Source organism: Dendrobates tinctorius, unplaced genomic scaffold (assembly GCF_039654945.1).
Source record: "Dendrobates tinctorius isolate UK_male_01 unplaced genomic scaffold, ASM3965494v1 ptg000060l, whole genome shotgun sequence".
In the NCBI taxonomy this organism is placed as follows: domain Eukaryota; kingdom Metazoa; phylum Chordata; class Amphibia; order Anura; family Dendrobatidae; genus Dendrobates; species Dendrobates tinctorius.
The window spans coordinates 76,862,749-76,890,145 of NW_027361728.1; the positions used below are offsets into that span (position 1 = coordinate 76,862,749).

Consider the following 27,397-nt stretch of genomic DNA (forward strand, 5'->3'; position numbering starts at 1 on the left):
TTCCTCATCTTCCTAGCAGAGGCCTGAAGGTTTTCTTGTTAAACTGACATATCTCCACCTTGACTTAAACCCAAAGTTCCAGCTTCTGAAAAAGAGTCAAAAGTATAAAAGCTACCTCCATCATGCTTCACTGTGGGTATAGTGTTCTTTTGGTGATGCAGCGTGATGGCTTTGTCAAACATGCCTTTTAGAATTATGGCTAAAAAATAAACTTTGGTCTAATCAGATCATAACACAATTTCCCATATGCTTTTGGCAGACTTGATGTAGATTGACAAAATATAGCAAAGGTTGGATGTTTTTCTTAGAAGAAAAAGCTAGTCTTGCCACCTTGCCCCACAGGGCAGACATGAGGAATAAGATTGTGGTCACATGCTGTACACAACCATTGCTTGACAGAAATTCCTGCAGCTTCTTTAAGGTTGCTGTACCCTTCTTGGCAGCCTCCCAGACCGATTTTCTTTTGGCCTTTCAACAATTTTTGAGGGACACCCAGTTAGGTAATGTCACTGTTGTGCTAAATTAAACTATTTTCAAAGTGCTTTAGTATATTTAATGCTTTGGAAATTTTGTTGTAACCTTCTCCTGACAGACCTTTCAACAATGAGATCCTTTTCTAGTGTTGTAAGGTGTTTATGAACCATGAGTTTTGCTGTAAAATGCAACTAAGATAATGTCAGGAAAATCCTACTTAACAGAAACTTTATATGGGGTTATTCAGAATCACTGTAAATGATGGCAGCTGTGTACAGAAAATTATATAACATTAGTTTACAAGTGATTGGCTAATTCTGAACACAACCACATTCTCAATTGTAAGAAATTGTTAACACTTGTGCAACCACATTTTGTTTTATTTCCCCTCAAACCTCCAACCATCAAAATGATTTAATTATTTTTCCCAATGGATTTCTACACATTATGGGTGACATTAAAGATGACAAAGATCAGAAATTAGGTATGACATATATATACACTTAGCAGTTTAACAGGAATGTGTACTTTTTATATCCACTGCATTGCAGTATATAGTACAAATCAGTCACATATGAAGCTCAGTCTGTGGCTTCACAAGTAACAAGGCAGCAGTGAGCTAAAGGCAGAGGGCAACGAAAGGATGTTGTTTTGTAATGATGACCTTGAATATGACATTCCACGTCAGTTCATATTGGAACTAAACATAACGCAGGCAAATCCTACTTGTTTATGAAAAAAAATCAATATTTTAAAGTCATTGTCAATAACAGGGGCATCAGCGCATCATAAAGGCTAATCCTTATCAACAAAGATGGAGGCTGGGCAAATATATTCATTACCTACCCATAGGAAAGGTTATTAATATGCGATTAGTGAGAGTCTGACACCCAGAAACCCGATTTATCAACATATCTGCTCCTACAGTTGCCAGATGAAAGCAATGTGCAGAGTAGAGCCATTACACACCTGTCTATCCCAGGATCTGCTCCCTTCTTTAGATCTGCTGCCCTCTGTTGTACTCCACATCAGGTTTTGTAGGTTGCCCTGCGTGGATCAGTATCAATCCCCCAAGGCCCATTTTAGGCCCACTGACAAAAACACACTCAACGGTGCCTTGGGATTGAGACTAGTGTTGTTTGGTATGCTCCATTATATGTACTACTGTTTCAAACTGCAACCATCCCTGCTGGGTTCCACTCCACCTGTTTGTTAGCTCCTGAATTTCCTGTTAGTCCTAACCTCCTTGATTCCACATGTCCTCTCTGGAAGCTGCACCAACTTCTGGTGTGTGACCAGAGGCTTAGTGGATAGGATACACCTTACCTGGATGAGCCCTTATAAAATCACAGTATCTAAATACAGTCTCTAGTGGTCATTTTCATGTACTGCAGTTTATCTTCCATTTCAGGTGCTGGTTCCACTTCCAGGACTCCCACTATCTCAAACAATAAGGATCCCCTTGTTCGAACTCCAGAAAGGCAATTTGTTTCTCTGTGTACAACTTTGATAGCTTGAATTCTTTTCTCCATTTCTTACTTAGATGTTTATACTCCTGAAATGCTGTTTCTGTATTATCGGCCTTCAGGATTCTGAATGCCCTTTGTTTTAGTCTGATTAAACTTTGTACTGCCTTATATATCCATAATGGTTTCTTTGTATTCCAGGCCATTTCATTACCAGAGGGTATAAGTTTCCTACAGGATTCTTAAACATGGCCCATTTATGTTTGGCCTCCCCAGTTACCATGAGCTGGTCCCAGTCTACATGATTACGCTCTTCAAGCTCTTCCCTTAATTTGCTGAAATCAGCTTTCCTAAAATTCCATTTTTTGCATTTCCCCTTTTGAATGTTTGAACGAAACATACCAAATTAAGGTCACAGCTTCCCAAATGTTCCCTGACCTGTAGATATGAAATTGTATCTGGTTTATTTGACAGAAGGAGATCCAGCAGATTATCTCCCCTGGTCAATTCATCTCCCAGCTGAGAGAGGCAATTGTCCCGAATGGTAGATAACATGCAACTTTAAGCACAACTAGAAGATTCTATGTCCTACTGAATGTCTGGCCAGTTAGAATCCCACATAGGGTCCTTGTTTTCTGTTTTTTTAATTTGCTGCAGCATTTCCTCCTCTACCCATTCAGCTATATTAGGAGGCTTGTAACAAACTCTAATTAGCAGCTTTCCCTTGTAGCCATCCCATATACATTGTCATTGAGCACTGGTCTCGTTTTTTTTTATTAAATCTTACACCCCTTCACCTTTTCTGTCCTTCCTAAATGTAGTGCAACCCTCTTTTGTCATCCAGTTATGGCTTTCGTCCAGCCAAGTCTCCGCAATGCCCACCACATCTTATTCTGTGGCTGACATAAGAGTCTCCAGCTGATTCATTTTGTATACAAAACTTCTTGCATTTGCCAGTAGACATTTAATACTATTAGCACATTTATTACTCCTCACCTTCCTATGTTCTTTACATGTCCCAACCTCCCTAAATCCTCAATGACCCCAGCGGTCTATCTACTCCATCTATCTACCCTCCCTCGCCACAGATCCTAGTTTAAAAGCTCCTTCATCAGTCTGACCATCCCCCCCCACAGCACAGCTGCACCCACCCCATTGAGGTGCAACCCGTCCCTACTGTAGAGCCTGTAGCCGACAGAGAAGTCGGCCAAGTTCTCCATGAGAACACAGCAAAAAGCAGAGAGGTTTACCCGTCCAGGCCTCCAGACAAATGCACTATCAGGATGCAGTGGACCCATATAAAATTAAGATGGCAACACAGGTGCAAGAATACCGATGAAACAACCGCTCACAGCCTACCAATCCATGGAGGGGGCGGTTGCCTGGTATATTAATGCACAATAAAAAAACTTGTATGCGGCGCTGTTCACACTATGGCCATGCACAGCATCCAGGTTAACAGCCTAGTAGTGACACCCTTCTATTAGATCAGGCGGGCTGCCCAGCACTATCAAGATGCATTCCATGTGAACAGACACCGCAGTTTACAAGACCAAAATGGGCCCAACTGCACCTTGAATAAAAAAGTGCAAAAAAAACACAAAATGTGAGGTAGTAGCCGATATTTTGGCCAAAATACGTGAGCCTGTAACCTACGCCAAAGGTCCCCACGTTTACAGGTCCTAACACTAAATCCTAACGCTGTTAGGGTGTTGCAACAGTTGACGCCGGCGCCCATAATCTCTGGACAAATGGAATATGAAGAGGAAGTCTGGGAAGGTGGAGCCAGTGACACCAGCGCCGAATGGGCACCGGCGTCGAAACACCACACAAGAGCCCCAGGGAGAGCAAGTGCCGACACCACGGGAACCAAGTATTTGACAACTTCTTTAATCCGTTGATATGGGCTCTGGAATTTGAACGTACAGAAAATAAACTTGACGTTTTAAGGATTTCTCGCTGCTGGAATTTTTTTTTCCATATGCACGTTTAATCCATCGGCTGTCCGTGTACAGGAGCTCCTAGTACACAGATTAAGTGATGAGCCGACTGCCTGTTTTAAATTTTACTACTGAATGTTACTTATTTGGCGCTGCAGACTTCAGCCCCAAGCATGAATAATCCCTTTAAATAGTCCCATAAAATTATCCTCTATTTATGGTATAAGGGATAACTTATAGCTAGCGATCCAACTGCAGTTGACTCCATCAGTCTTGAGAACTATGCCAAGAGCACCCATCTGAATGAAAAGATGGCCTATCATGTGTGCTGCTGCTCCATTCATTTTCTTGGTCTGCAGAAGATAACTTCCAGATTAAGGGAACGGTGCTATCCCCCCCATGCTATATCTAGGACAGGGTTTCCCAACTCCAGTCCTCAAGGCACACCAACAGATCATGTTTTCAGGATTTCCTTAGTATTGCTCAGGTGATAATTGCTTCACCTGTGCAATACAAAGGAAATCCTGAAAACATGATCTGTTGGTGTGCCTTGAGGACTGGAGTTGGGAAACCCTGATCTAGGGAACAACTTCCAAAACTTAGCATAACCCCTTTAGTTACACTGATATTTCCTATGATAGACAGTATTGCTGATCTAGAATTACATGAGGAAGGTCTTTAATACTGCAGTTAACGATTAGATAAATTTAAAAAACAAACAAAAAAAAAAAACACAGGATGACAACAATTTGGTTGGAATAAATTTTAATTTCATCTGTCTGTAAACAAGGTGTTTTAATAGTTTATGGCATTTTTTTAAATGCATATTAAATCAGATGAGTTAGACTGTATCCCAGATGTAACAAAAGTGCAGGGAAAGATATGGACAAATTAACAAGAATGTGTACAGTTTTTTTTCTTCTTTTACATGATACACAAGACAAAACAGAAGCAAAAATACTAAAATCTCTTTACAGAAGTGCCATTCCAGAGGAAGTAAGACCTTGTGTCAGTTAAAACCCATCTCACGGCTTGGTTTTGTCATATGGCACAGAATACATATGAAGCTATCACAAATACAGCCGGCTTCATTCTAAAGAATGCCATCTACTATTCTTTAGTACAAAGAATTCTTATTTTTTCCCCCCATTTATTAAAACAGACAGTGAGTAGTGAATTTAACTGACCGCCAGGTTATGCGCGCTTCAAATAATACGAGGAAAAAACGTACTGAACTGATTCTGCAGCAAACTTTCCCCAACTGTTAATTTGCTGTTACGGTTTATCAGCAGCACTATTGCAAACTACCAACCCTTTAAAAACTATGAAGAGAATCAAGCAGCGCTGTCATTGTTCTTAGGAGAGCCAGCCAAAAAAAGAAAAAAAAAAAAAAAGTCAATCAGCTGGAGTACTTCACTACAGCTGGCCGCTCCTTCCCTAAAATGGACTAGCCGTGACGATAAAGCGGCCATATTGTGGCCTCGACCAATGTTTGGATGAGCTCAACTGGAAAAAAAAAAAATTGCATCAGAGACGCTTCGTAACGTTGACCTCAATGTACTGGTCTCCTGGTCAAATATGCAACCTAATACTGATGCAACTCACAACGGAGCTCCTTCTAGTTAGTGACCGGCTTACTTTAAGATGCACTAAAGCCTTTAAGCACTTGGGAAATATGTCGCTGCAATTGGTCCTATGAACAAAAAAAATATACCACAACAGTGTACATTATTAACAAGGGTTTAATCACAATGTTCCCTAACTTAAAAAAAAAAGAACCTTAAAACTACAAACTAGCTAGCTGATCAAGAGCCTGTGTCAACAGCCCTTCAAAAATGAAGGATTTTATATTTTTAGTGTTAAATAGCTTGCTTGGTTTTACTAGAAGAATGTAATAAAAGTTCTTGCTGTATCCAGCAGGATCTTCGATCAGCCAGCGTCCAATAAAAAAAAAAAAAAAAATCCTATGTGGCAGACAGGAAAGGCGACACTGTCATTTACGCTAATGTCATGAGATCACAACAGAACTAAACTAGAGGAAGGATATTTCTAGGAGGGAAGGGGAGACCAGAACATAGATTAGTTAACATTGCGAGATACGGGCCCTTGCCTGAGGCGGCAAATGCTTACTATGTAGGTTCAGAAAGAGAAATAAGTTATCAAGATACCCCAAAATCTCTTCCTTCTTACGGGACTCAAGACCTTCTTATATTGGCGCTTCTATATTCTCATGTTCGCTTCCACATGCATGAAAACCGTTGCAGTGCTGGGTGTAAGATTTTTTTTAAACTGGAGCTTATAGTTAAAAATAAAAGATTTACCCCCCCCCCCCCCCCCCATCTCAACCACGATGAAAGAATACATTTTAGCAAATGGCTTTAAAACTTATTTTAAAAAATAGGATTTGGCATATACTAGTGTGGAATAAAAAGGGTGTAACTGAGTTATTGCACTGAAAACACATCCCTCCGGAGAACAGCGGTCAATGCCAAACCGGTAAAGGCGGCACCGTGACCTGAACTTATCATATAGGAGGGATCAATCAGAGACACACCAAAAATAAAAGATACAAGAAGTCGTGAGAACGTGGACCTAGAATTTAGTGTAGGTTGTAGGTATATCCACCTGTGTTTGAGCAAAGGAAGACTAAAGCTGAGCTGTGAATATGCTCAAACCACTCAAAAGGCAAACGATCAGTGGTTTATCAACATGCTTCATTTTACAGCCGTGTTTTCTGTGCGCTGCCATTCACCCCAGTATGTATATAATATATATATATTTATATATCACACACATATATACACACACATTTTATAGCCCATGTTCAGTCCTGCAGATTTAAGACGCTAGGCCTTCACTTACACTAAGCCGAGACCTCTTCCAAGACCACATAAGCTTGTGCTAGATACTTCTTGCTTGTAGCAAAGCAGCACAAAATGGGAAAATCTCCTGGAAAACTGGGTATTAAATTTGTCATCAATCTCTTTAGCAAGCGGATTTTAATCGAGTCAAGTACTTGGTATTTTAGAAGAGCGAGGCCTGAAACCTACTTCGCTGAGGTACAATTTGTGGCAAACTTTACATTCAGTACTCAAGTGGTCTTGAGCTGTGACCCACGTCCACAGTTTACTACAGAAATCCCAAATACAATGTGACGGACACCATGGTATGACGGAAACTGGAGGACGAGTTCTTTAACACATTTAAAGCCACATTTCACATTATGGGACTACAACTAGACCATGGGAGGAGGGTGGACATTAACAAGGGGATAATGGATAAACGTAAGACGAATTGTCACCATCACCCACAGGCTGGATGATGGGGGGGACACAGCGATTGCTGGCAGGAGACGCTGCTCAGTGGTAAAGCCTTTAGGAAGGGTGAAAGCAGTTAACAGAACATCCGGTCGAGTTGTCCCATCGAGGACATAATCTGCCATATTAACTGAATTGCTTGAAAAGAGAAAAATCAAAAGGAAAAATAAAAATAGAGAAAAAAAAAAGAAAAACTTTCCCCACTTAAATAGGGATACAAAGGAGACACAGGTTCATCCCCCATCACCCCAGTTATTGCTAATAAAATTTCCAGATGAAAGGATGCTTTGTTCAGACAGGAAAGTTTAGTAGCAATTTTTTTTTTATTTTCCCCCTAGAATATAAGTTGGCCTAACAGCTAGAATCCCATATCTCTCAAATATTTTGCCATTGCAAACGCCTTTTTATTCAAGCCGCCTCCGTGGACTCCTTCTTTCCCCATTGCGAAGACCAAGACTGAAAGAGAAAAAGAGAAAGTGGGTTACAAAAATAGGTCTTATTAAAAGGGAATCGATCACCATGTTTTTAGCATCTGAAAACAATGATGTAGGGGCAAAGACCTGATTCCAGCAATGTGGCACTTACTGAGCTGCTTGCTGCAGTTTTGATAAAAATCAGTTTTCTCTGCTGCAGATCTAACAGGTCTCTGAATGCTGAGCCCTGTATAGCCCCTCCCACACCCGATTGGCAGCTTTCTGTGCACACTGTGCATAGGCAGAAAGTGGCCAAACAGCATTTTAACACTGCCCCTTTGGACTCCATACATATAGGTCTTTCTGTATCTCTATTCATCTCATTCTACTTGTTCTCACTTCACGTCGTACATATACTACATGCATATTTTTTCTTGACCAATTCTTTAAAGTTTTATAAATGCATTGATCAATATAACATATCTAAGGGTTTTTTTTTTTATGTCTATTGATGCATATGCACGCTTATTTTCACTTTACTACAGGTTCTATTTACAGCCTACACTTTTACTTTATTTTCAGCACACTTTCATTCCCACGTACATTTCACACTTCGGCTCTTTAGATCTTCCAGCCTTACAGTTATTTTTACAAACATGCACTCATTGCACTTAACTATAGGCTTATCATTGTGGTCACCCCCTGTCCGATGACGCCCTTGGTGATGCTGACCTCCGATAAGCATCAGCGCTCAATGCGCCAATCAACAGCAACCTTTCTTTTTGGAAAACAGCTACACGCTGTATGATTGGTTTGGCAAAACTTCTTAAGGGTTGCAGCTCTAGTATGACGACACCTCCCCAGAAAAGGGCAAGCCGACTTAAACGTGTGTTGGGGACGCAGCACTGCTGTTGGCCAAGGTATGTTCTTCCTCTTATTTCTTTCAGGATGCATTTGTGGATTTCATATTGTTTTGACGGCATTCTATCCTCTCATGATTATACATTCAAAGATGTCATCTATTGCACTAGATCGCTTTACCTCTGGTTTACTACATAGGAATAAATTCAGCATCTATTAATATTACACATTATATGATGCCATTAGTCTACACCTCATACTGTATGCTAGGTCATTCATCTTATTGACCTAGCTGTGGTGCCATCTATTAGTCTTTGTGCTATACAATCACCTCTCCACAATTTTCAATGTTTTATCTTTGTATCTAAGGCCATGTGCACACGCTGCGGTTTTTGCCCTGCAGAACTGCAGCAGTTCCGCAGACATGGTACTTTACCATGTTAGCCTATGGGTTTTCAAAACTGCAGTGCTCACGCTGCGGTTTTTTAACTTCGGAAAAGCTGTGGGTTTTTTCCGCAGCATGTCAATTGTTTCTGCGGATTCTGCTGCGGTTTCACACCTTTAACATAGTAGAGGTGTGAAACCGCAGGGCAAAACCGCAGGCCAAACCGCAGCAAAACCGCAGGTCACTTTACCTGCGGTTTTATCTGCGGTTCCGCGGGAAAAAACCCGCAGGTGAATCTGCAGTGTGTGCACATAGCCTAATACAAGTTTTAAAGATGTAACAAAATAAAAGTTCTGTGTGCAGCTTTCTATATGCTTCTGAGCATCATGATGTAAGGGTAAAGACCTGAATCCAGTGATGCAGCTGCTTGATGCAGTTTTGATAAAACAGCACATCTGCAGCAGATTAAAAAAAAAAAATCACCTAAGTCTCTAAATGCAGGGCTTTGTATAGCCACACCCATATCTTGATTGGCATCTGTCTGCCTATGCACAGTGTACACAGAAAGCTGCCAATCTGTAATGTGGGCAGGGATATAAAGAGCACATGAATATGGAGGACTACCTGCTTTTTGTAAGGCGTTCATCGTGTGCGATCGTTCATGTCTATAGTATGGGTCCTTAGGAGTCCAATAATACAAAATGTGTCTTTTCTGGGAATTTACCTCTCCCAAAATAAACCTTTATTTGGCTACTTTCACACTAGCGTTTTTTTTGCGCTGCGTGCGCAGTGCAAACGCATACAAAAAACGCATAAGCGTTTTGTATGCGTCTGCTTATTTTTTGTGCATGCCTCAGCCAATTTTACTCTAAAAACGCATGCGTTTTTAAACGCTGACGTGCGCATGTCCATGCGCATTTGTGCGCATGCGTTTTTTGAAACAGGTTGGGCACACAGAAAATGTAACAGGGTGCGTCCGGCGCGCATAGGCGCACACTGCAAAAAACCGCATACAAACGCTAGACAATGCGCACCCATGTTAAACATAGGGGCGCATGTATGCGCACGCAGCGCTGCGTAAAAAAACGCTAGTGTGAAACCAGCCTTAGTAAATCTGGGATTTCTTTTCACCACCAAGATAACACTGTTGGAAACCAGGGAGCAGCAGCGCCACTGCATGTTACAGATGGCTGCTGCTGCGGATGGCACAGCGACAATTCCTGTGCTCGCTGCACCTCTGGAACGCAGATCCATACTGCCTGATCCATGGGCCACATATATCAGAAGTTGGTTATGTGATTTCAGCCATAGATGTGCAACTTGGAAACGCTGGGGTGCTTCAGAGAAGAGCATACTTTATAGGCCGGAGATTGGGCGGACAGATAACCAGTACCTGCCAGGTGTTGAGTCGCACATACCTGGCTGAAATTATGCAGCCGGTGCCAGAGGCATGCTGCCTGTGGATCGGACAGCTTGTATGGAAGCTATCAGGACGGCACTGGTGCAGTGAGCGCGCAGTAATCACTCCCCCTACAACTTGGCGGAGATCCTGCTCTACAGTGCGTTCGGGAAGTGATTATCGTGTATAGTGACCACTGACCTAAGAGCCCTGGTGCTGTAAAGATGACTGACTAACTTTCCTCCCTGTAGTTGCGCTTCCCATTAGTTTTACACATGTACAGCAGTGTATTTATCTGCACATTACTGCTATGGCTTTGGGTAAATGTAGGGTTTTGGCTGACAGATTCCTCTTCAATAAGATCTAATGATGGCCCTCAGGCCCGAGTATCATTTTATGCACAGGACATCCCTTGTTAGACAGGACAATCTGATGCAGATAGTGATTTTTATACATTCATAAAAAATATCATCGCATTTGAGCATTTTACTTGTTTGTCAGGTGATTGCTGGCTTGCTTAGGCAGGCTGATAATCAGAACCAAGCCAATTGTGAAAATGATCTTTCGTCGACTACTGCCTCGAGTAAATGGACCATGAGAAGCAAGTGGCATAACTTCAGAAGCCGTTTTGGGACTTTATTGTGATCGCAGTACCCTTGGGGGTTACAATACAACCACTGTAGCAGCCACATCTGGCAAACTTTGGCCGTGAGACTTGTGTCTCGGTGACAGTCACAATGTTGCCCTAGCTTTATGGATTTTATCTAGACGTGCTGGTAAACATAAGCACAAGCAACAGTATGACCTCTGCACATATAAAGCCTAGATGTCACCCAAGTGTTGTGCATCTAAGGCCCTGCATGGGTCGAGTTTACAGACAAAACAATTTTTTTACAGAATTGTATGGCGGCTGTGTTTGTCCAAGCTGAAAGTTTGAAAACTGGTAGTGAAAAGGTTATGATCTCTTTAAATGCGGTGGTCCAATTTGTAAAAATAAATATCAAAAAGGCAGGAATGTTCGAGAATCGTAAAAATAAGTTATACTCACTATAGCTCAAATCCATGTGACTATGGCACAGGCTGCTTGAATGGTCTCTACCGGGACAAGAAGCGATGACTTCCTGTTCTCCATTCACCAGATCGTGGAGTCCTATGACTGACTGCAGCGGTAAATGAAGAATGTGTCATCATAGCTTCCAGTCCCGGTGGAGACATCCTGCATTGAAGCCACAAGGTTTGCAGCCTGTGGTCTATATAGGGTGTAAATGCAGAAGATTCCAATGCAACCACTAGACAGGTCGCTAATAATTCCTAATGAAAAATGGCTGCTGAGAAGAATCCCACCTTACTGGTTAGAGAGGACCTCAGCATCTTCGTAAAGAGGATCTGTCAGCAGATCAAAAAAGTGGACAGTTTTTGCTCTCATTCTATTCTCACTGCTCCTAAGTTTTCAGATTTTTCTTTAAAAAAAAAAACAACAAAAAAAAAACAAGTTTCAGAGATAGGTGCCTTTTGATCTAGTGCTAATTTGTATGGTCTTTACTAAAGGGGATTTGACTCACAGACTAAGGGTATGCTCAGTGCTCACACAGCGTAGATTCTCTCATGCGAGAGAACAGGGGCCACTACGCAAAGGACATACTCTGTCAGAGTTAGATCCGAGTGTCATTCTAAGGTCGTCCCATTCTCACGATAATCGCAGCACAGGTGTGGAGAAGGAGAACTTAATTTCTCCATTGCCTCTGTGCACTTACATCAGACTGCACTCAGATGACATCCGAGCGTAGTCCTATGTTTCACAGGGATCCATAGACTTATGTGATCCAAATATCGGAGCCACATACAGCAGGCATGAGAAAATCGATAATCTACAGTGTCCCATAGTATAACTTTAGGCCGAGGGCTATCGGATAGCACTCGGCTTTATTATATGGCAGTGAGCAAACTAATAGCAGCCAGAAGACACCTCCTTATTAGAGACAATAAAAACCAGCACTATATAAAAAAGTGGAAATAAACTAGGAGCAAAAGCTGGCCACTTTCACCTTCTAACAGGTCCTCCAAGTCTTGTAGCTAGCAGTTACAGGCCTCCCTGAGCCGCGGGGATTTTGCTTGCTTTTTATTAGCGTGTCATGCATCTATTTTTGGGAACTCATGCTTTGCTCTCTATGTAAAAGGACCATGGATAAAAAGGCATTTCAAGGACCACATGACACAAGAAGTCCCCACCAGGACCATCACCGGGCTCACCTCGGACGGCTCTGCCTACAGCAATGTTGTATGTTGGTTCTCCACCTTGACTTTTTGTCCTGATGTCCATTGTGTAATCGTTTTCAATATACAGGCTGTCTCTGATCACCGAGCATTTCTTTCCTCCGACAGTTAGACCATTAGTGAAGAATCCTTCTCTGTCCTTTCCTATCAGCACATCTATTTCAGCAGGCTGGAGTTTAAGAAGGAAAAAAAAAAAAAAAAACACATTAATATCTGGTATGAGCTATTCAAGGATTCGCACAAGAACAGAGCAAAGTTAGAGAGATTAAAAACAGTCTGCCACCCAAGAAAAGTGCGCATCTCGGTGACCTGGGAGGGCAGAGCGCTGCCGGCATCAAGGATGGCACATGGTCACGCTTCCAGTTATGGAGAGCGGCTGCCATACATGCAGGAATCACATTCATGTGCTATAGGGGAAGGTCCGACGGGACACAGGCTAAATGAGCCGCTGCCAGGGGAGCCCACCTAAGGATAACCCTTTTGTGCTTGAGGGGTCCATGTCTGTGTACTCACTTCTAGCGTACAAACCTACAGATCTGAGCTGTTCCTTACAGCAGGGATGTGGTTAGAAGATGGTCCGGGCACGCCAACATACACAGCGCTGGGCAGGGGCTCGGCTGACAGCTAAATGTCACAGAACGATTGAACTCTAATTGAGCTATTGGAATAATTGGGCCAGAGTAGACACCATTCCTCTACAGTAAGTCCCCAGCATTCACAGCCCGTGACGGTCAGTCTAGTGTAAGCCCACTGCCACATGCAGGCAGAAATCTGCTGCCTAATCTAAGACTGCAATTCTGACCCACATGGCGGGACATCGGGTCACTTAAGATTAAAAAGCACGACCAATTCATGACTAATTGGACAGGAAAGGAAGAAGGAAGAAAGTGTCAAATAGTGTTTAGTGTGAATTACCAGCATAAACATCAGCAAAATGTGGAGCGCGGCAGACAACCATGCTATTACGCCACGAGAGTGGAGCGGACCCCCAAATAACATACCTCATCATTTGTTGTGCTGTCGGGTTATTGCCACTAAGCTTTTTTACATCGCTCAAAGAAAAGTAAAAAGGGGTTCATAATAACTTACAAGGTCACCAAGATGCAGAGGGTCATTTGGTCTCGCTAGACACCTACTTGTGCCATTGCTGGGGGCGAGTAAGGAATCCATATGGACACCACATGCCGTGGTCTCCCTGGCTTCTACCGCATGTGGTCCTGGTCAGCGGCTTTACAGAACGCTTAGTGAATTCCCCCAATGATCTTTTGTATTAGGAAAGATCTAATGTATCCAGATGTGCGCAGACTAAGCAGTGAGCATGGCAGCTTAAAAAAAAAAAAAAAAAAAAAGTGCTCTTCTCCTGAAAGAAGCGGCTCATTCCTCTTTCTTTGCGGCAACGCATATGATCAGTTGACCCAAGAGGAGTCTGTATTTTAGGCTGGAATCACAGTAGTGCGCATCATCGATCTGCTAAGGAGACTCGGCTCCAGCTCTGCTGCGATCACGAAGTGTCAGTGCTCTGTGCTACTATCCTCGCGCGACAGAGAAAGTTATTTCTCCATTGCCTGTCTCGACATATATCAGACTGCACTCCAGAGACAGAGTGCAGTCCAATGATTCACACGCACCCATAGACTTGTAAGGGTGCGTGTGAGCAGAGTCTTGCTGCCAGTCACAGAACGCTGCGGTTGTTTTCTCCTGCCAAATCGTCAAGAGAACGTAATTGCTGATCTGCACTGCCCCTTAGTATAACCGGCGCGTTTCAGCAAGTTGCCTTAATCATGGTGTGTGGTAGAGGGGTCCTAATATCCAACCTGAGGGCAAAACAGGTAGAGGTAGATGATCAGTGATCACGCCAAATATTAACTCTATAGTGACAAGAAGGATATATAGAACCCGGTACCAATCAGAAAACGCATATAAAAACAATTATACAAACAAGAAAAAATTATATATTTAACAAACAAACATACACATAACTCCATTATATTGCAATATTAGGTCATGTCTGGAATTCATGCCAGAAGGAACTCTGGTCTACAATTTATACATCCAAAAAGATTCCTTGCTTAAGATTTTTCTTTAGGTCTCCCAATCTTTTTGGTTTTCTTTTTTACTCTCTTAATGCCACAACATTTAAGTGAATTAATGTTGCTTTAGTGATTAGAACAAAAATGTTAGAGCTGTCCGCATCAGATTAGTGGTTCCTCCGATACGGTTTTTTTAGCGGTCATGTGGTGCAACCTATATATTGCAGGTTATACTCTGTACATCCAACAAGGTCAATCACCCGCGGCTGTTGCAGTTAGTAAAGCTGTTACAGAACGGCTGGTGAGCAATATTAGACTTCGTCTCACATTTGTTATTTTCTGCATAACCGGATGCTTTGCAAGATGTGTCCACATTCAAAAAATCCCTTGTGGGAAAGCCAGGTAGGTTGTGTACATTGCTGATGACGAGAAAAAAATTGCTGAGTGACAGAACGTTACCTAGAGTGGGAGATTTTCTAGCTACAAATCTAATGTCTGACTGTTTGAAGATGCTAAACTTTGAGGTTTTCATTTAAAATGGGTATATATTTACTTACAATCAGTGCTGTGGAGTCGGAGTCGGTGCTCATTTTGGTGGAGTCGGAGTCGGAGTCGGTATAAAATGGACCGACTCCTAAAATATATAATAAATTGGGTACAGTAATTCAATGCAGAATGTGCTGAATATTTTTTCATAGGAGTTTGGGAAAGTTATGAAATGTCCTATAAATGGCTGTTCTATTCCTGATCTAAGGCTACATTCACACACAGCGTTTTTCCTGTGTTTTTTGAGGATACTTTTTTCAGCTGCAAAAGCAGATCAGCTTTTTAAAAAACCGCATCACCTGAAAGGTTTTTGAGCTCATAGATAATGTTTTCAATAGCAAACGCAGATTAGAAATCTGCTCTATCCATTTATCCATATCTGTCTATCCATATCGTATCTGTACCAAAAAGAATGAAAACCGGGTAGTACACCAATATATATTCTGTTCTATCTAAATATCTTGATTATGGGATCATAAAAATGATTAAATGTCTGAGGTTCACATTGTACTACAATAAATTTTTCACTTAAATATAAGCAATATGTGTGGGAGTCGGAGTCGGAGTCGTGGAGTCGGTGTAAGGGAAATTGAGGAGTCGGAGTCGCAGGTTTGGCTTACCGACTCCACAGCCCTGCTTACAATATTCATTATTTCTGGGTATTGGGGACTATATTGGGTAGAAAATGTTATAAATTATTATTCTTTACTGTGGAACAATCTGATAAAGGCTCCTATCAATCCTATGGACTATGGAAGTGACCCTATTTAAAGTGGAATTAGTGTTTTATAATCTATTATATATTTTCTGTTAATCAATGATAAATGTATCATTGGAAGGACAGTTCCATTTAGTCCTGGTGAGTTCACCAACTGGGATATTTTGGATAACATGGGGTGGATGACATGACCCAGCATCTAAAATAGAGTTGAGGTCATCTGGTTTTTTTTTGGAAGGAGAAATGGAGATTCTATTGGTACCATTATCTCCAAAAAGGGTAATATCAAGATAATTTACATGCGAAGTAGATGTGTCAATTTCAGATTGAAATGGTCATTCATATAGGATACAGTTGTGGCCAAAAGTATTGACACCCCCGCAATTCTGTCAGATAATACTCAGTTTCTTCCTGAAAATGATTGCTAACACAAATTCTTTGGTATTATTATCTTCATTTAATTTGTCTTAAATGAAAAAACACAAAAAGAATCGTCCTAAAGCCAAATTGGATATAATTCCACACCAAACATAAAAAAGAGGGTGGACAAAAGTATTGGCACTATTCGAAAAATCATGCGATGCTTCTCTAATTTGTGTAATTAACAGCACCTGTAACTTACCTGTGGCACCTAACAGGTGTTGGCAATAACTAAATCACACTTGCAGCCAGTTGACATGGATTAAAGTTGACTCAACCTCTGTCCTGTGTCCTTGTGTGTACCACATTGAGCATGGAGAAAAGAAAGAAGACCAAAGAACTGTCTGAGGACTTGAGAAACCAAATTGTGAGGAAGCATGAGCAATCTCAAGGCTACAAGTCCATCTCCAAAGACCTGAATGTTCCTGTGTCTACCGTGCGCAGTGTCATCAAGAAGTTTAAAGCCCATGGCACTGTGGCTAACCTCCCTAGATGTGGACGGAAAAGAAAAATTGACAAGAGATTTCAACGCAAGATTGTGCGGATGTTGGATAAAGAACCTCGACTAACATCCAAACAAGTTCAAGCTGCCCTGCAGTCCGAGGGTACAACAGTGTCAACCCGTACTATCCGTCGGCGTCTGAATGAAAAGGGACTGTATGGTAGGAGACCCAGGAAGACCCCACTTCTTACCCCGAGACATAAAAAAGCCAGGCTGGAGTTTGCCAAAACTTACCTGAAAAAGCCTAAAACGTTTTGGATTTGTCTCTGGTCAGATGAGACAAAAGTAGAGCTTTTTGGGCAAAGGCATCAACATAGAGTTTACAGGAGAAAAAAAGAGGCATTCAAAGAAAAGAACACGGTCCCTACAGTCAAACATGGCGGAGGTTCCCTGATGTTTTGGGGTTGCTTTGCTGCCTCTGGCACTGGACTGCTTGACCGTGTGCATGGCATTATGAAGTCTGGGCCCTACATTATGCTGCAAAATTTGTTGGTAGTCTTCAGTGTGAGAAAGCTGGGTCTCCCTCAGAGGTCATGGGTCTTCCAGCAGGACAATGACCCAAAACACACTTCAAAAAGCACTAGAAAATGGTTTGAGAGAAAGCACTGGAGACTTCTAAGGTGGCCAGCAATGAGTCCAGACCTGAATCCCATAGAATACCTGTGGAGAGATCTAAAAATTGCAGTTTGGAGAAGGCACCCTTCAAATATCAGGGACCTGGAGCAGTTTGCCAAAGAAGAATGGTCTAAAATTCCAGCAGAGCATTGTAAGAAACTCATTGATGGTTACCGGAAGCGGTTGGTCACAGTTATTTTGGCTAAAGGTTGTGCAACCAAGTATTAGGCTGAGGGTGCCAATATTTTTGTCTGGCCCATTTTTGGAGTTTGGTGTGAAATGATCAATGTTTTGCTTCATTCTCTTTTGTGTTTTTTCATTTAAGACAAATTAAATGAAGATAATAATACCAAAGCATTTGTGTTTGCAATCATTTTCAGGAAGAAACTGATTATTATTTGACAGAATTGCAGGGGTGTCAATACTTTTGGCCACAACTGTATATGAATTGATTAACTTCAAATTCTGAGCCCCTCCAGATTATAATGAGGTCATAAATTTAAACGGCCTTAAATTCAATTTTCTCGTGAAAAAGGTTATGAGAAAATAAAAAATATTCCTCCAATACGGCAACAACCAAGTTAGCAAGGGAGGGGGAAAATTTGCCTCCGATGCCAACACCCTTAGTTAGGAAAAAAAAAAAAAAAAAAAAACAAAATTTGACCAGCAAAGGAAAAATAATTTCCCTAGAGGCGCGCCATATCCCCTGCACAGTAGTGCATTACCACAGCGCCACAAGAGACTACTTCTAAGGTCCCACTGTTCTGATGAAGGACTTGCTGTTGGCCGAAATGTCAATTCTTTCTATACAGTGGCTGCATCCGTATCAATAACATATCCTTATAATCTTTTGCATCCAACGTGGAGTGCCGTATTTTTTTTTTTTTTTTACATTATTCCCAAGAGGGAAACGGTCATGTGCAAAAAAAAAAAAAAAAGCTATTTACAGGTAGAAAATGAACTTCCATTCTCCCAGGAGCCCCTCACTTTCAATCATAAGGGAGCATCTAACAGCAACAGGCACAACAGCACACTATACTGTGGGTGGCGGCCGTAATCACTCCGCGGCACAATTGTCAGGTGTGTGTGTTACAGTGGGTACGGAAAGTATTTAGACCCCTTTAAATTTTTCTCTTTATTTCATCGCAGCCATTTGGTAAATTCAAAAAAGTTCATTTTTTTCTCATTAATGTACACTCTGCACCCCATCTTGACAAAAAAGAGAAGAAATTTTTGCAAATTTATTAAAAAAAGAAAAATTGAAATATCACATGGTCATAAGTAGTGTTGAGCATTCCGATACCGCAAGTATCGGGTATCGGCCGATATCAGCGGTATCGGAATTCCGATACTTAATTCCGATACTTTTTTCATATCGGATTCCGGGATCGGAATCGGAATAGGAAGTTCCCATCATGCTATGAGCCTGCTTGCTTTGATTAAGCCAATGGGAATCCTCCGAAGTGTGGGCACATCCTGTTAGGCATGTAGGCATGTTAACTATTGGCATGGCTGTGATTGGCTGCCGAAATGATGTCATGATGCACTATAAAAGCCACCGCAGCCGCCATTTCTGGTCACTCTGCTGTGAATTCAGTTAGGGACAGGCTGCTGTAGAAGACTGTGAGGGACAGTTAGAAATAGCGATTCTAAAAACAATATTGTGCTTTATCCAGGCTACATAAACCACCACTGTAGCTTGCTTTTCCCTAGCAGCGCTGTTTTCACAGCTGTCTGCAAGGGCTGTGTGAGTGCAGCTCACGCTGTGGAGTGGGTCCTGCAGCCACGTCAGGCTGTAGGCCACCCAGTGTGATCACTGCTGCCTCATACATCTTTTATTTTTTGAGCTGCATTTTTTAAATAATTTCAATCTAGTGTGCTTCCATCCGTATCCATATACGTTGGTTGCAAACACTAGTAGTAGACAGCGGAGCCTTTCTGCAGCCTTTCAGTGCTAGTGTCCACTTTGCTGCACTGTTCACGGCTGTCAGAGAGGTCTCTGACTGTGTGTGAGTGCAGCTCACGCTGAGTAGTGTGTCCTGCAGCTACGTCTGGCTGTAGGACGCTCAGCGTGCGTCACTGCCTCACACATATTTTTATTTGAGTGCAGCTCATTTTTTCTTCTATTAGTGTGCATCCATCCGTCTCCATCTACGGTGGTTGCAAACACTATATAGGAGTACACAGCGGAGCCTTTCTGCAGCCTGTCAGTGCCAGTGCCCACTTAGCTGCACTGTTGACGGCTGTCTGAGAGGTCTCTGACTGTGTGTGAGTGCAGCTCACGCTGAGTAGAGTGTCCTGCAGCTACGTCTGGTTGTAGGACGCTCAACGTGCGTCACTGCCTCACACATATTTGTCTCTGAGTGCAGCTCATTTTTTCTTCTCCTATTAGTGTGCATCCATCCGTATCCATCAACATTGGTTGGTTGCAAACACTATATAGGAGTAGATAGAGGAGCCTTTTTTTCTGGCTTGTGCCCTGCCGGCGCAGCCAGATTAGTATTACCCAATTTTTTTGGAGCCTCATCTTTTGCATTGTAGGTTACCTGCCTGCATTGTAATAGCTCCAAAAAGTTGGTGATACTATCAGTTTCAATTCTTTGTTCTCATACTTTGAGTTTGTTTCAAACAAAGAAACCACATAAAAAGTTCACCAAACACTACATTTTGAACTTGTGTAGGCCACATCAGCTCCTATTAAAGTCTAGTCCACACACACACACTTCATAAAATTAGTGTTTCTTGTACCTGTAACCAGCTGTTCAGGAATAAGCACACTAAGGCCCCCCTTTGTCCTTTTTTGCCTATCTTAAGCAGTCTTGCAAGATGAAGAAGGCAGGGAGTAAGGCGCGGGGGCGTGGGCGTGGAGTTTCAGCAGGGAGAGGACGTGGGGATTCTGCAGGGAGAGGACGTGGGGATTCTACAGGTAGAGGACGTGGGGATTCTGGGCCTGCTGCGGGCACCAGTGGATCAGCATCCCCCAGTTTTAGCAGGCAACAGTCCTTTATGCGCAGCTTTGTAGGACCTCAACGTACCCCACTGCTGCGGGAGGAACAAATTGAAGCCGTTGTCGGATGGATGGCAGCTAACGCATCGACTTCAATTACTTCCGCATCCTCTCAGGGTCAGAGCACCGAAGAGCAACCATCTGTCTCTTCACCACCTGCCAAAGTGCCCAGGCAGTCAGAGAGACATGGACAGGAGCCATCACAATCTCTACTTCTGTTCTCGGAATCTGTTGGCTTGGAAAGAGGGGGCCAGCCAAGCAGCATTCCTGAATGTGAAGAAGAGGGAGTATGCAGTGATGCGCAACTTCTTTGTCCCTCTGAATCTGAAGAGGCGAGTGGGCCAGTGCCTATGGTCAGCACACCTCAGTACGCATCAGATGATGACGAGACTCAGTTGCCACTTTCTGGTGCGTACGGTGCTGGCGAGACAACCCCGGAGAAGCAGCTGTTTGAAGAGGGGAGGGAAGATGATGAGGTCCTTGACCCATCATGGCGTGAGCAACAGGAAGGTGGTGGGAGCAGCTCGGAGGAAGAGATTCCCCTACCGGCCAAAACAGGAGGCAGAGGGAGGGGGAAGACTTGGTTGCCTGTACCCTCCACTTCGGCACCCGTTAGGAGCATTCCTCCTTCCAAAGGCAAACCGGGCGCTCACAAGAGTTGCAGTGCGTGGTCCTTTTTTGACACAGTTGCAGATGACATTTGCTTTGTCAAATGCAAGCTGTGTCATCAGAGAGTCAAAAGAGGGAGAAATGTCAGCAACCTCAATACCACAAATATGTGGAAGCATGTGCGCACCAAGCACGAGTTGGAGTTGCAGAGACACCCTCAAGACGTAGGCCAACGTACAGCACCACCTACCACCTCTTCAGTTCGTGTTGGGCCCTCTTCCTCCAGCTCACACACTGCTGGTTCGGCTTCCTCACAGGATCGCCAAGGAAGAACCTCTGCCACTGTTGTCCGGAGACCCTGTCAGATTCCACCCATAACAGCACGTTCCCATCCATCACAGCCATCGGTAGCACAGGCATGGGATAAAAGGCGCCCTTACTCGGCAAACCATCCCCGAGCACAGTCTCTGAATGCTGGCATTGCCAAACTTCTGGCAGTTGAAATGCTGTCATTCAGGCTGGTGGACACTGACACCTTCCGGGACTTAATGGCATTGGCAGTCCCCCAATACAACGTGCCCAGCCGCTTTTATTTCAGCAGGCGAGCCGTCCCTGCCCTGCAGAAACATGTTGAGGGCAAAATAAAACATGCGCTACTAAACGCCGTTAGTAGCAAGGTCCACCTGACCACCGATGCGTGGACCAGTAACCATGGACAGGGACGATACCTTTCCCTCACTGCCCACTGGGTCAATGTTGTGGAGCCGGGTACGGATCTGGAGAGTGGCGCTGTACGTGTTCTTCCAACGCCACGGATTGCAGGACTCCAGTCTGTACACATAGACTCCTCCTCCTACTCAAGTTCCTCAGAAACAGCAGAGCAGGAGCCTGTTACGACCGATATGAGCACAGCCGTGGCCAAACGTCAACAGGCTGTACTCAAATTAATTTCTTTGGGGAATCGAAGCCACACAGCGCAGGAGCTCTGGAATGCTATCAAGCTGGAGAGCGATGTGTGGTTTGGGCCAGCGAATCTCCAGCCGGGCTTGGTAGTGTGTGACAATGGCCGAAATCTGGTGGCAGCTCTTGGCCTAGGCAACCTCACACACATCCCATGTCTGGCACATGTTCTTAACTTGGTCGTGCAGAGCTTTCTGAGGGACTATCCGGATCTTGATGCACTGTTGCACAAGGTCCGCATAGAGTGCGCTCACTTGCGACGTTCCAGCACGGCAAGATCGCGCCTCGCTGCTCTGCAGCGACGATTTGGCCTTCCAGAACATCGCATCATATGTGACCTACCCACCCGGTGGAATTCAACGTTACATATGTTGGAGCGGTTGTGTGAGCAGCAGGCAGCAGTCATGGAGTACCAGCTGCATCAGGCGCAAACAAGTCGCACTGTGCGCCGTTCACACTTCAGCACCATTGAGTGGGCCTCTATGAAGGACATCTGCCTCGTTTTGCGTGCCTTCGATGAATCCACGCGGATGGCGAGTGCAGATGATGCACTAGTCAGCATGACTGTCCCCCTTATCTGCCTGCTTCAACAAACACTGCAAGCACTAAGGGATGAGGTTTCAGAAGAGGTGGAGGATGAGGAGTCCCAAATGCCATCTGCTTCTGGACAGTCTGCGCTACGTGTTTCCTCACAAAGGCCTAGGCAGGGGACACTTTGTGAGGAGGATGAGGAGGAGTCGATGGAGGAGGAAGACATCTCTCCAGAGGAGGGAGGTACACAAACCTCTACTCAGTATGTACAGCGAGGGTGGGGTGATGCAGAGCAGGTCGAGGTCACGCCTCAAACAGGGGACAGCGGTTCTTTGGCAGTTGGGAGTCTGCAGCACATGGTTGATTTCATGCTGCAGTGCCTGAGAAACGACCGCCGCATCGCCCACATTCTCGTCTCGGCTGATTATTGGGTGTACACCCTCCTAGATCCTCGCTACCGGGACAGCGTACAAAGGCTCATACCAACGTTGAACCGGGAGCGTAAAATGCGGGAGTACGAAGAGTCACTGGTGCAGTCCATAATGTTTTCCATTCCACCCGACAGCATTGTTGCAAGTGCTTTACAAAGCAGCTCTGTGCGTCGAGGCAGTGGAGGAAACTCTGCACAAAGAGGGAGCAGAGGCAGTGCCGCAGCACAAGGCAAGACCACTATGGCCCAAATGTGGCAAAGTTTTGTGTGTCCACCACAATTGTCTACACCATCAGCGACGCCTCGAGTCAGCAGGAGGCAACGCTTCCGTCAGATGGTGTCAGACTACATGTCTTGCCCTGTCGCTGTACTCCCAGATGGCTCTTCCCCCTTCAAGTTTTGGGTCTCTAAGCTGGATACATGGCCAGAGCTTAGCCAGTATGCATTGGAGGTGCTGGCTTGCCCTGCTGCCAGTGTATTATCGGAACGTGTCTTTAGTGCCGCAGGTGGTGTACTAACAGACCGTCGCACGCGACTATCTTCCGATAATGTTGACCGGCTGACTTTTCTGAAAATGAACAAGGCCTGGATCTCCAAAGACTTTGCCATTCCTCTTACAGACTAAATTAGTGGTTGGCAACTGTATCCAGGTCTGCTGGTGTGTTCATTTTTCTACCACCTGAACTATAATCCCTGTGCTTCAACACAGCCAGTTGTCGCTCAGATGTGTCGTCTGCACAGAGAAACACACTAGCTCCTGTGTTACTGGGGTTCAGTAATGCCAGCTGATCCCCTGCTGTGTGGACGGCAGAGTCACCAGCTCCATCAACATTCAAACCACTACTGATTTTTAACCGTGCCCAACTTAGGTCTCTGGCTCCACTGTCTCTACTATTTCCCCTGACCTCCAACCCCGCCATCTACATCTCTGAAGTGGCGTCAGCACAATCTACACTTGTTCCTGTGTTCCTGTGGCTCAGTCCCATCAGTTTATCCCCTGATGTGTGTCCGGCAAGGTCTCCTGCTCTGTCCACATTCCCATAACCAGTAGTGGGAATGAGGACAGAGCTGGCGAACTTGCCGGACAAACATCAGGGGATCAACTGATGGGACTGAGCACCAGTAACACAGGAACAAGTGTAGATTGTGCTGACGCCACTTCAGAGATGTAGCTGGCGGGGTTGGAGGCCAGGGTAAATAGTAGAGACAGTGGAGCCAGAGGCCTAAGTGGAGCATGGTTAGAATCAGTAGTAGTCCACAACCTCCATAAAAACCGCTGCCCATTGGCCTCTGCATGCGGCATGCGTAATCCTGGGCACCAACAGCGTCAGTTGGTGTTCAGAAGTGTCGTCTCCACAGAGCCAAACACATTCGTTCAAGTGTTAGTGGGGTTCAGCACTGCCAGCTGTTCCCCTGCTGTGGAGATGGCAAGTCTCCTGCTGCCTTCACCTGCCCAAATCCAGTAGGCCCCAGCCTGCTCCTCGCCTAATCCTGGGCTCCAACAGCGTCAGTTGGTGTTCAGAAGTGTCGTCTCCACAGAGCCAAACACATTCGTTCAAGTGTTAGTGGGGTTCAGCACTGCCAGCTGTTCCCCTGCTGTGGAGATGGCAAGTCTCCTGCTGCATTCACCTGCCAAAATCCAGTAGGCCCCAGCCTGCTCCTCGCCTAATCCTGGGCTCCAACAGCGTCAGTTGGTGTTCAGAAGTGTCGTCTCCACAGAGCCAAACACATTCGTTCAAGTGTTAGTGGGGTTCAGCACTGCCAGCTGTTCCCCTGCTGTGGAGATGGCAAGTCTCCTGCTGCCTTCACCTGCCAAAATCCAGTAGGCCCCAGCCTGCTCCTCGCCTAATCCTGGGCTCCAACAGCGTCAGTTGGTGTTCAGAAGTGTCGTCTCCACAGAGCCAAACACATTCGTTCAAGTGTTAGTGGGGTTCAGCACTGCCAGCTGTTCCCCTGCTGTGGAGATGGCAAGTCTCCTGCTGCCTTCACCTGCCCAAATCCAGTAGGCCCCAGCCTGCTCCTCGCCTAATCCTGGGCTCCAACAGCGTCAGTTGGTGTTCAGAAGTGTCGTCTCCACAGAACCAAACACATTCGTTCAAGTGTTAGTGGGGTTCAGCACTGCCAGCTGTTCCCCTGCTGTGGAGATGGCAAGTCTCCTGCTGCCTTCACCTGCCAAAATCCAGTAGGCCCCAGCCTGCTCCTCGCCTAATCCTGGGCTCCAACAGCGTCAGTTGGTGTTCAGAAGTGTCGTCTCCACAGAGCCAAACACATTCGTTCAAGTGTTAGTGGGGTTCAGCATTGCCAGCTGTTCCCCTGCTGTGGAGATGGCAAGTCTCCTGCTGCCTTCACCTGCCAAAATCCAGTAGGCCCCAGCCTGCTCCTCGCCTAATCCTGGGCTCCAACAGCGTCAGTTGGTGTTCAGAAGTGTCGTCTCCACAGAGCCAAACACATTCGTTCAAGTGTTAGTGGGGTTCAGCACTGCCAGCTGTTCCCCTGCTGTGGAGATGGCAAGTCTCCTGCTGCCTTCACCTGCCCAAATCCAGTAGGCCCCAGCCTGCTCCTCGCCTAATCCTGGGCTCCAACAGCGTCAGTTGGTGTTCAGAAGTGTCGTCTCCACAGAACCAAACACATTCGTTCAAGTGTTAGTGGGGTTCAGCACTGCCAGCTGTTCCCCTGCTGTGGAGATGGCAAGTCTCCTGCTGCCTTCACCTGCCAAAATCCAGTAGGCCCCAGCCTGCTCCTCGCCTAATCCTGGGCTCCAACAGCGTCAGTTGGTGTTCAGAAGTGTCGTCTCCACAGAGCCAAACACGTTCGTTCAAGTGTTAGTGGGGTTCAGCACTGCCAGCTGTTCCCCTGCTGTGGAGATGGCAAGTCTCCTGCTGCCTTCACCTGCCAAAATCCAGTAGGCCCCAGCCTGCTCCTCGCCTAATCCTGGGCTCCAACAGCGTCAGTTGGTGTTCAGAAGTGTCGTCTCCACAGAGCCAAACACGTTCGTTCAAGTGTTAGTGGGGTTCAGCACTGCCAGCTGTTCCCCTGCTGTGGAGATGGCAAGTCTCCTGCTGCATTCACCTGCCAAAATCCAGTAGGCCCCAGCCTGCTCCTCGCCTAATCCTGGGCTCCAACAGCGTCAGTTGGTGTTCAGAAGTGTCGTCTCCACAGAACCAAACACATTCGTTCAAGTGTTAGTGGGGTTCAGCACTGCCAGCTGTTCCCCTGCTGTGGAGATGGCAAGTCTCCTGCTGCCTTCACCTGCCAAAATCCAGTAGGCCCCAGCCTGCTCCTCGCCTAATCCTGGGCTCCAACAGCGTCAGTTGGTGTTCAGAAGTGTCGTCTCCACAGAACCAAACACATTCGTTCAAGTGTTAGTGGGGTTCAGCACTGCCAGCTGTTCCCCTGCTGTGGAGATGGCAAGTCTCCTGCTGCCTTCACCTGCCAAAATCCAGTAGGCCCCAGCCTGCTCCTCGCCTAATCCTGGGCTCCAACAGCGTCAGTTGGTGTTCAGAAGTGTCGTCTCCACAGAACCAAACACATTCGTTCAAGTGTTAGTGGGGTTCAGCACTGCCAGCTGTTCCCCTGCTGTGGAGATGGCAAGTCTCCTGCTGCCTTCACCTGCCCAAATCCAGTAGGCCCCAGCCTGCTCCTCGCCTAATCCTGGGCTCCAACAGCGTCAGTTGGTGTTCAGAAGTGTCGTCTCCACAGAGCCAAACACATTCGTTCAAGTGTTAGTGGGGTTCAGCACTGCCAGCTGTTCCCCTGCTGTGGAGATGGCAGTCTCTCCTGCTGTCTCCGCATTACAAAGACAGTAGGCCTCTGCCTACACCCTCCTATTTCCTGGGCTTCAACACAGCCAGTTGTAGTTCGGAAGTGCCGTCCACACGGAAAGAGATACTTGCTCCCGTGTCTCAGTGGGGTTCAGTAACGTCAGCTGATCCCCTGCTGTGTGGATGGCAGTCTCTCCTGCTGTAAACTCATTCAAAATACAGTAGGCCTCTGCCTACACCCTCCTATTTCCTGGGCTTCAACACAGCCAGTTGTAGTTCGGAAGTGCCGTCCACACGGAAAGAGATACTTGCTCCCGTGTCTCAGTGGGGTTCAGTAACGTCAGCTGATCCCCTGCTGTGTGGATGGCAGTCTCTCCTGCTGTAAACTCATTCAAAATACAGTAGGCCTCTGCCTACACCCTCCTATTTCCTGGGCTTCAACACAGCCAGTTGTAGTTCGGAAGTGCCGTCCACACGGAAAGAGACACTTGCTCCCGTGTCTCAGTGGGGTTCAGTAACGTCAGCTGATCCCCTGCTGTGTGGATGGCAGTCTCTCCTGCTGTAAACTCATTCAAAATACAGTAGGCCTCTGCCTACACCCTCCTATTTCCTGGGCTTCAACACAGCCAGTTGTAGTTCGGAAGTGCCGTCCACACGGAAAGAGATACTTGCTCCCGTGTCTCAGTGGGGTTCAGTAACGTCAGCTGATCCCCTGCTGTGTGGATGGCAGTCTCTCCTG

The 27,397-nt window shown here is 45.2% G+C and overlaps 1 protein-coding gene across 1 annotated transcript in view; it reads right to left on the reverse strand.

Moving 5' to 3' along the window:
- Positions 1 to 4,628: 4,628 nt before the first annotated feature.
- Positions 4,629 to 27,397, reverse strand: part of PFN2 (profilin 2) — a 121,895-nt gene continuing 99,126 nt past the window's right edge. Inside the window, exons 2-3 of the mRNA XM_073579077.1 lie at positions 12,506 to 12,698; positions 4,629 to 7,653 (exon numbers count right to left, since the gene is read on the reverse strand). Coding sequence (XP_073435178.1) covers positions 7,556 to 7,653; positions 12,506 to 12,698 — 291 coding nt within the window. The 3' untranslated portion in view covers positions 4,629 to 7,555. The remainder of the gene's footprint in view (positions 7,654 to 12,505; positions 12,699 to 27,397) is intronic.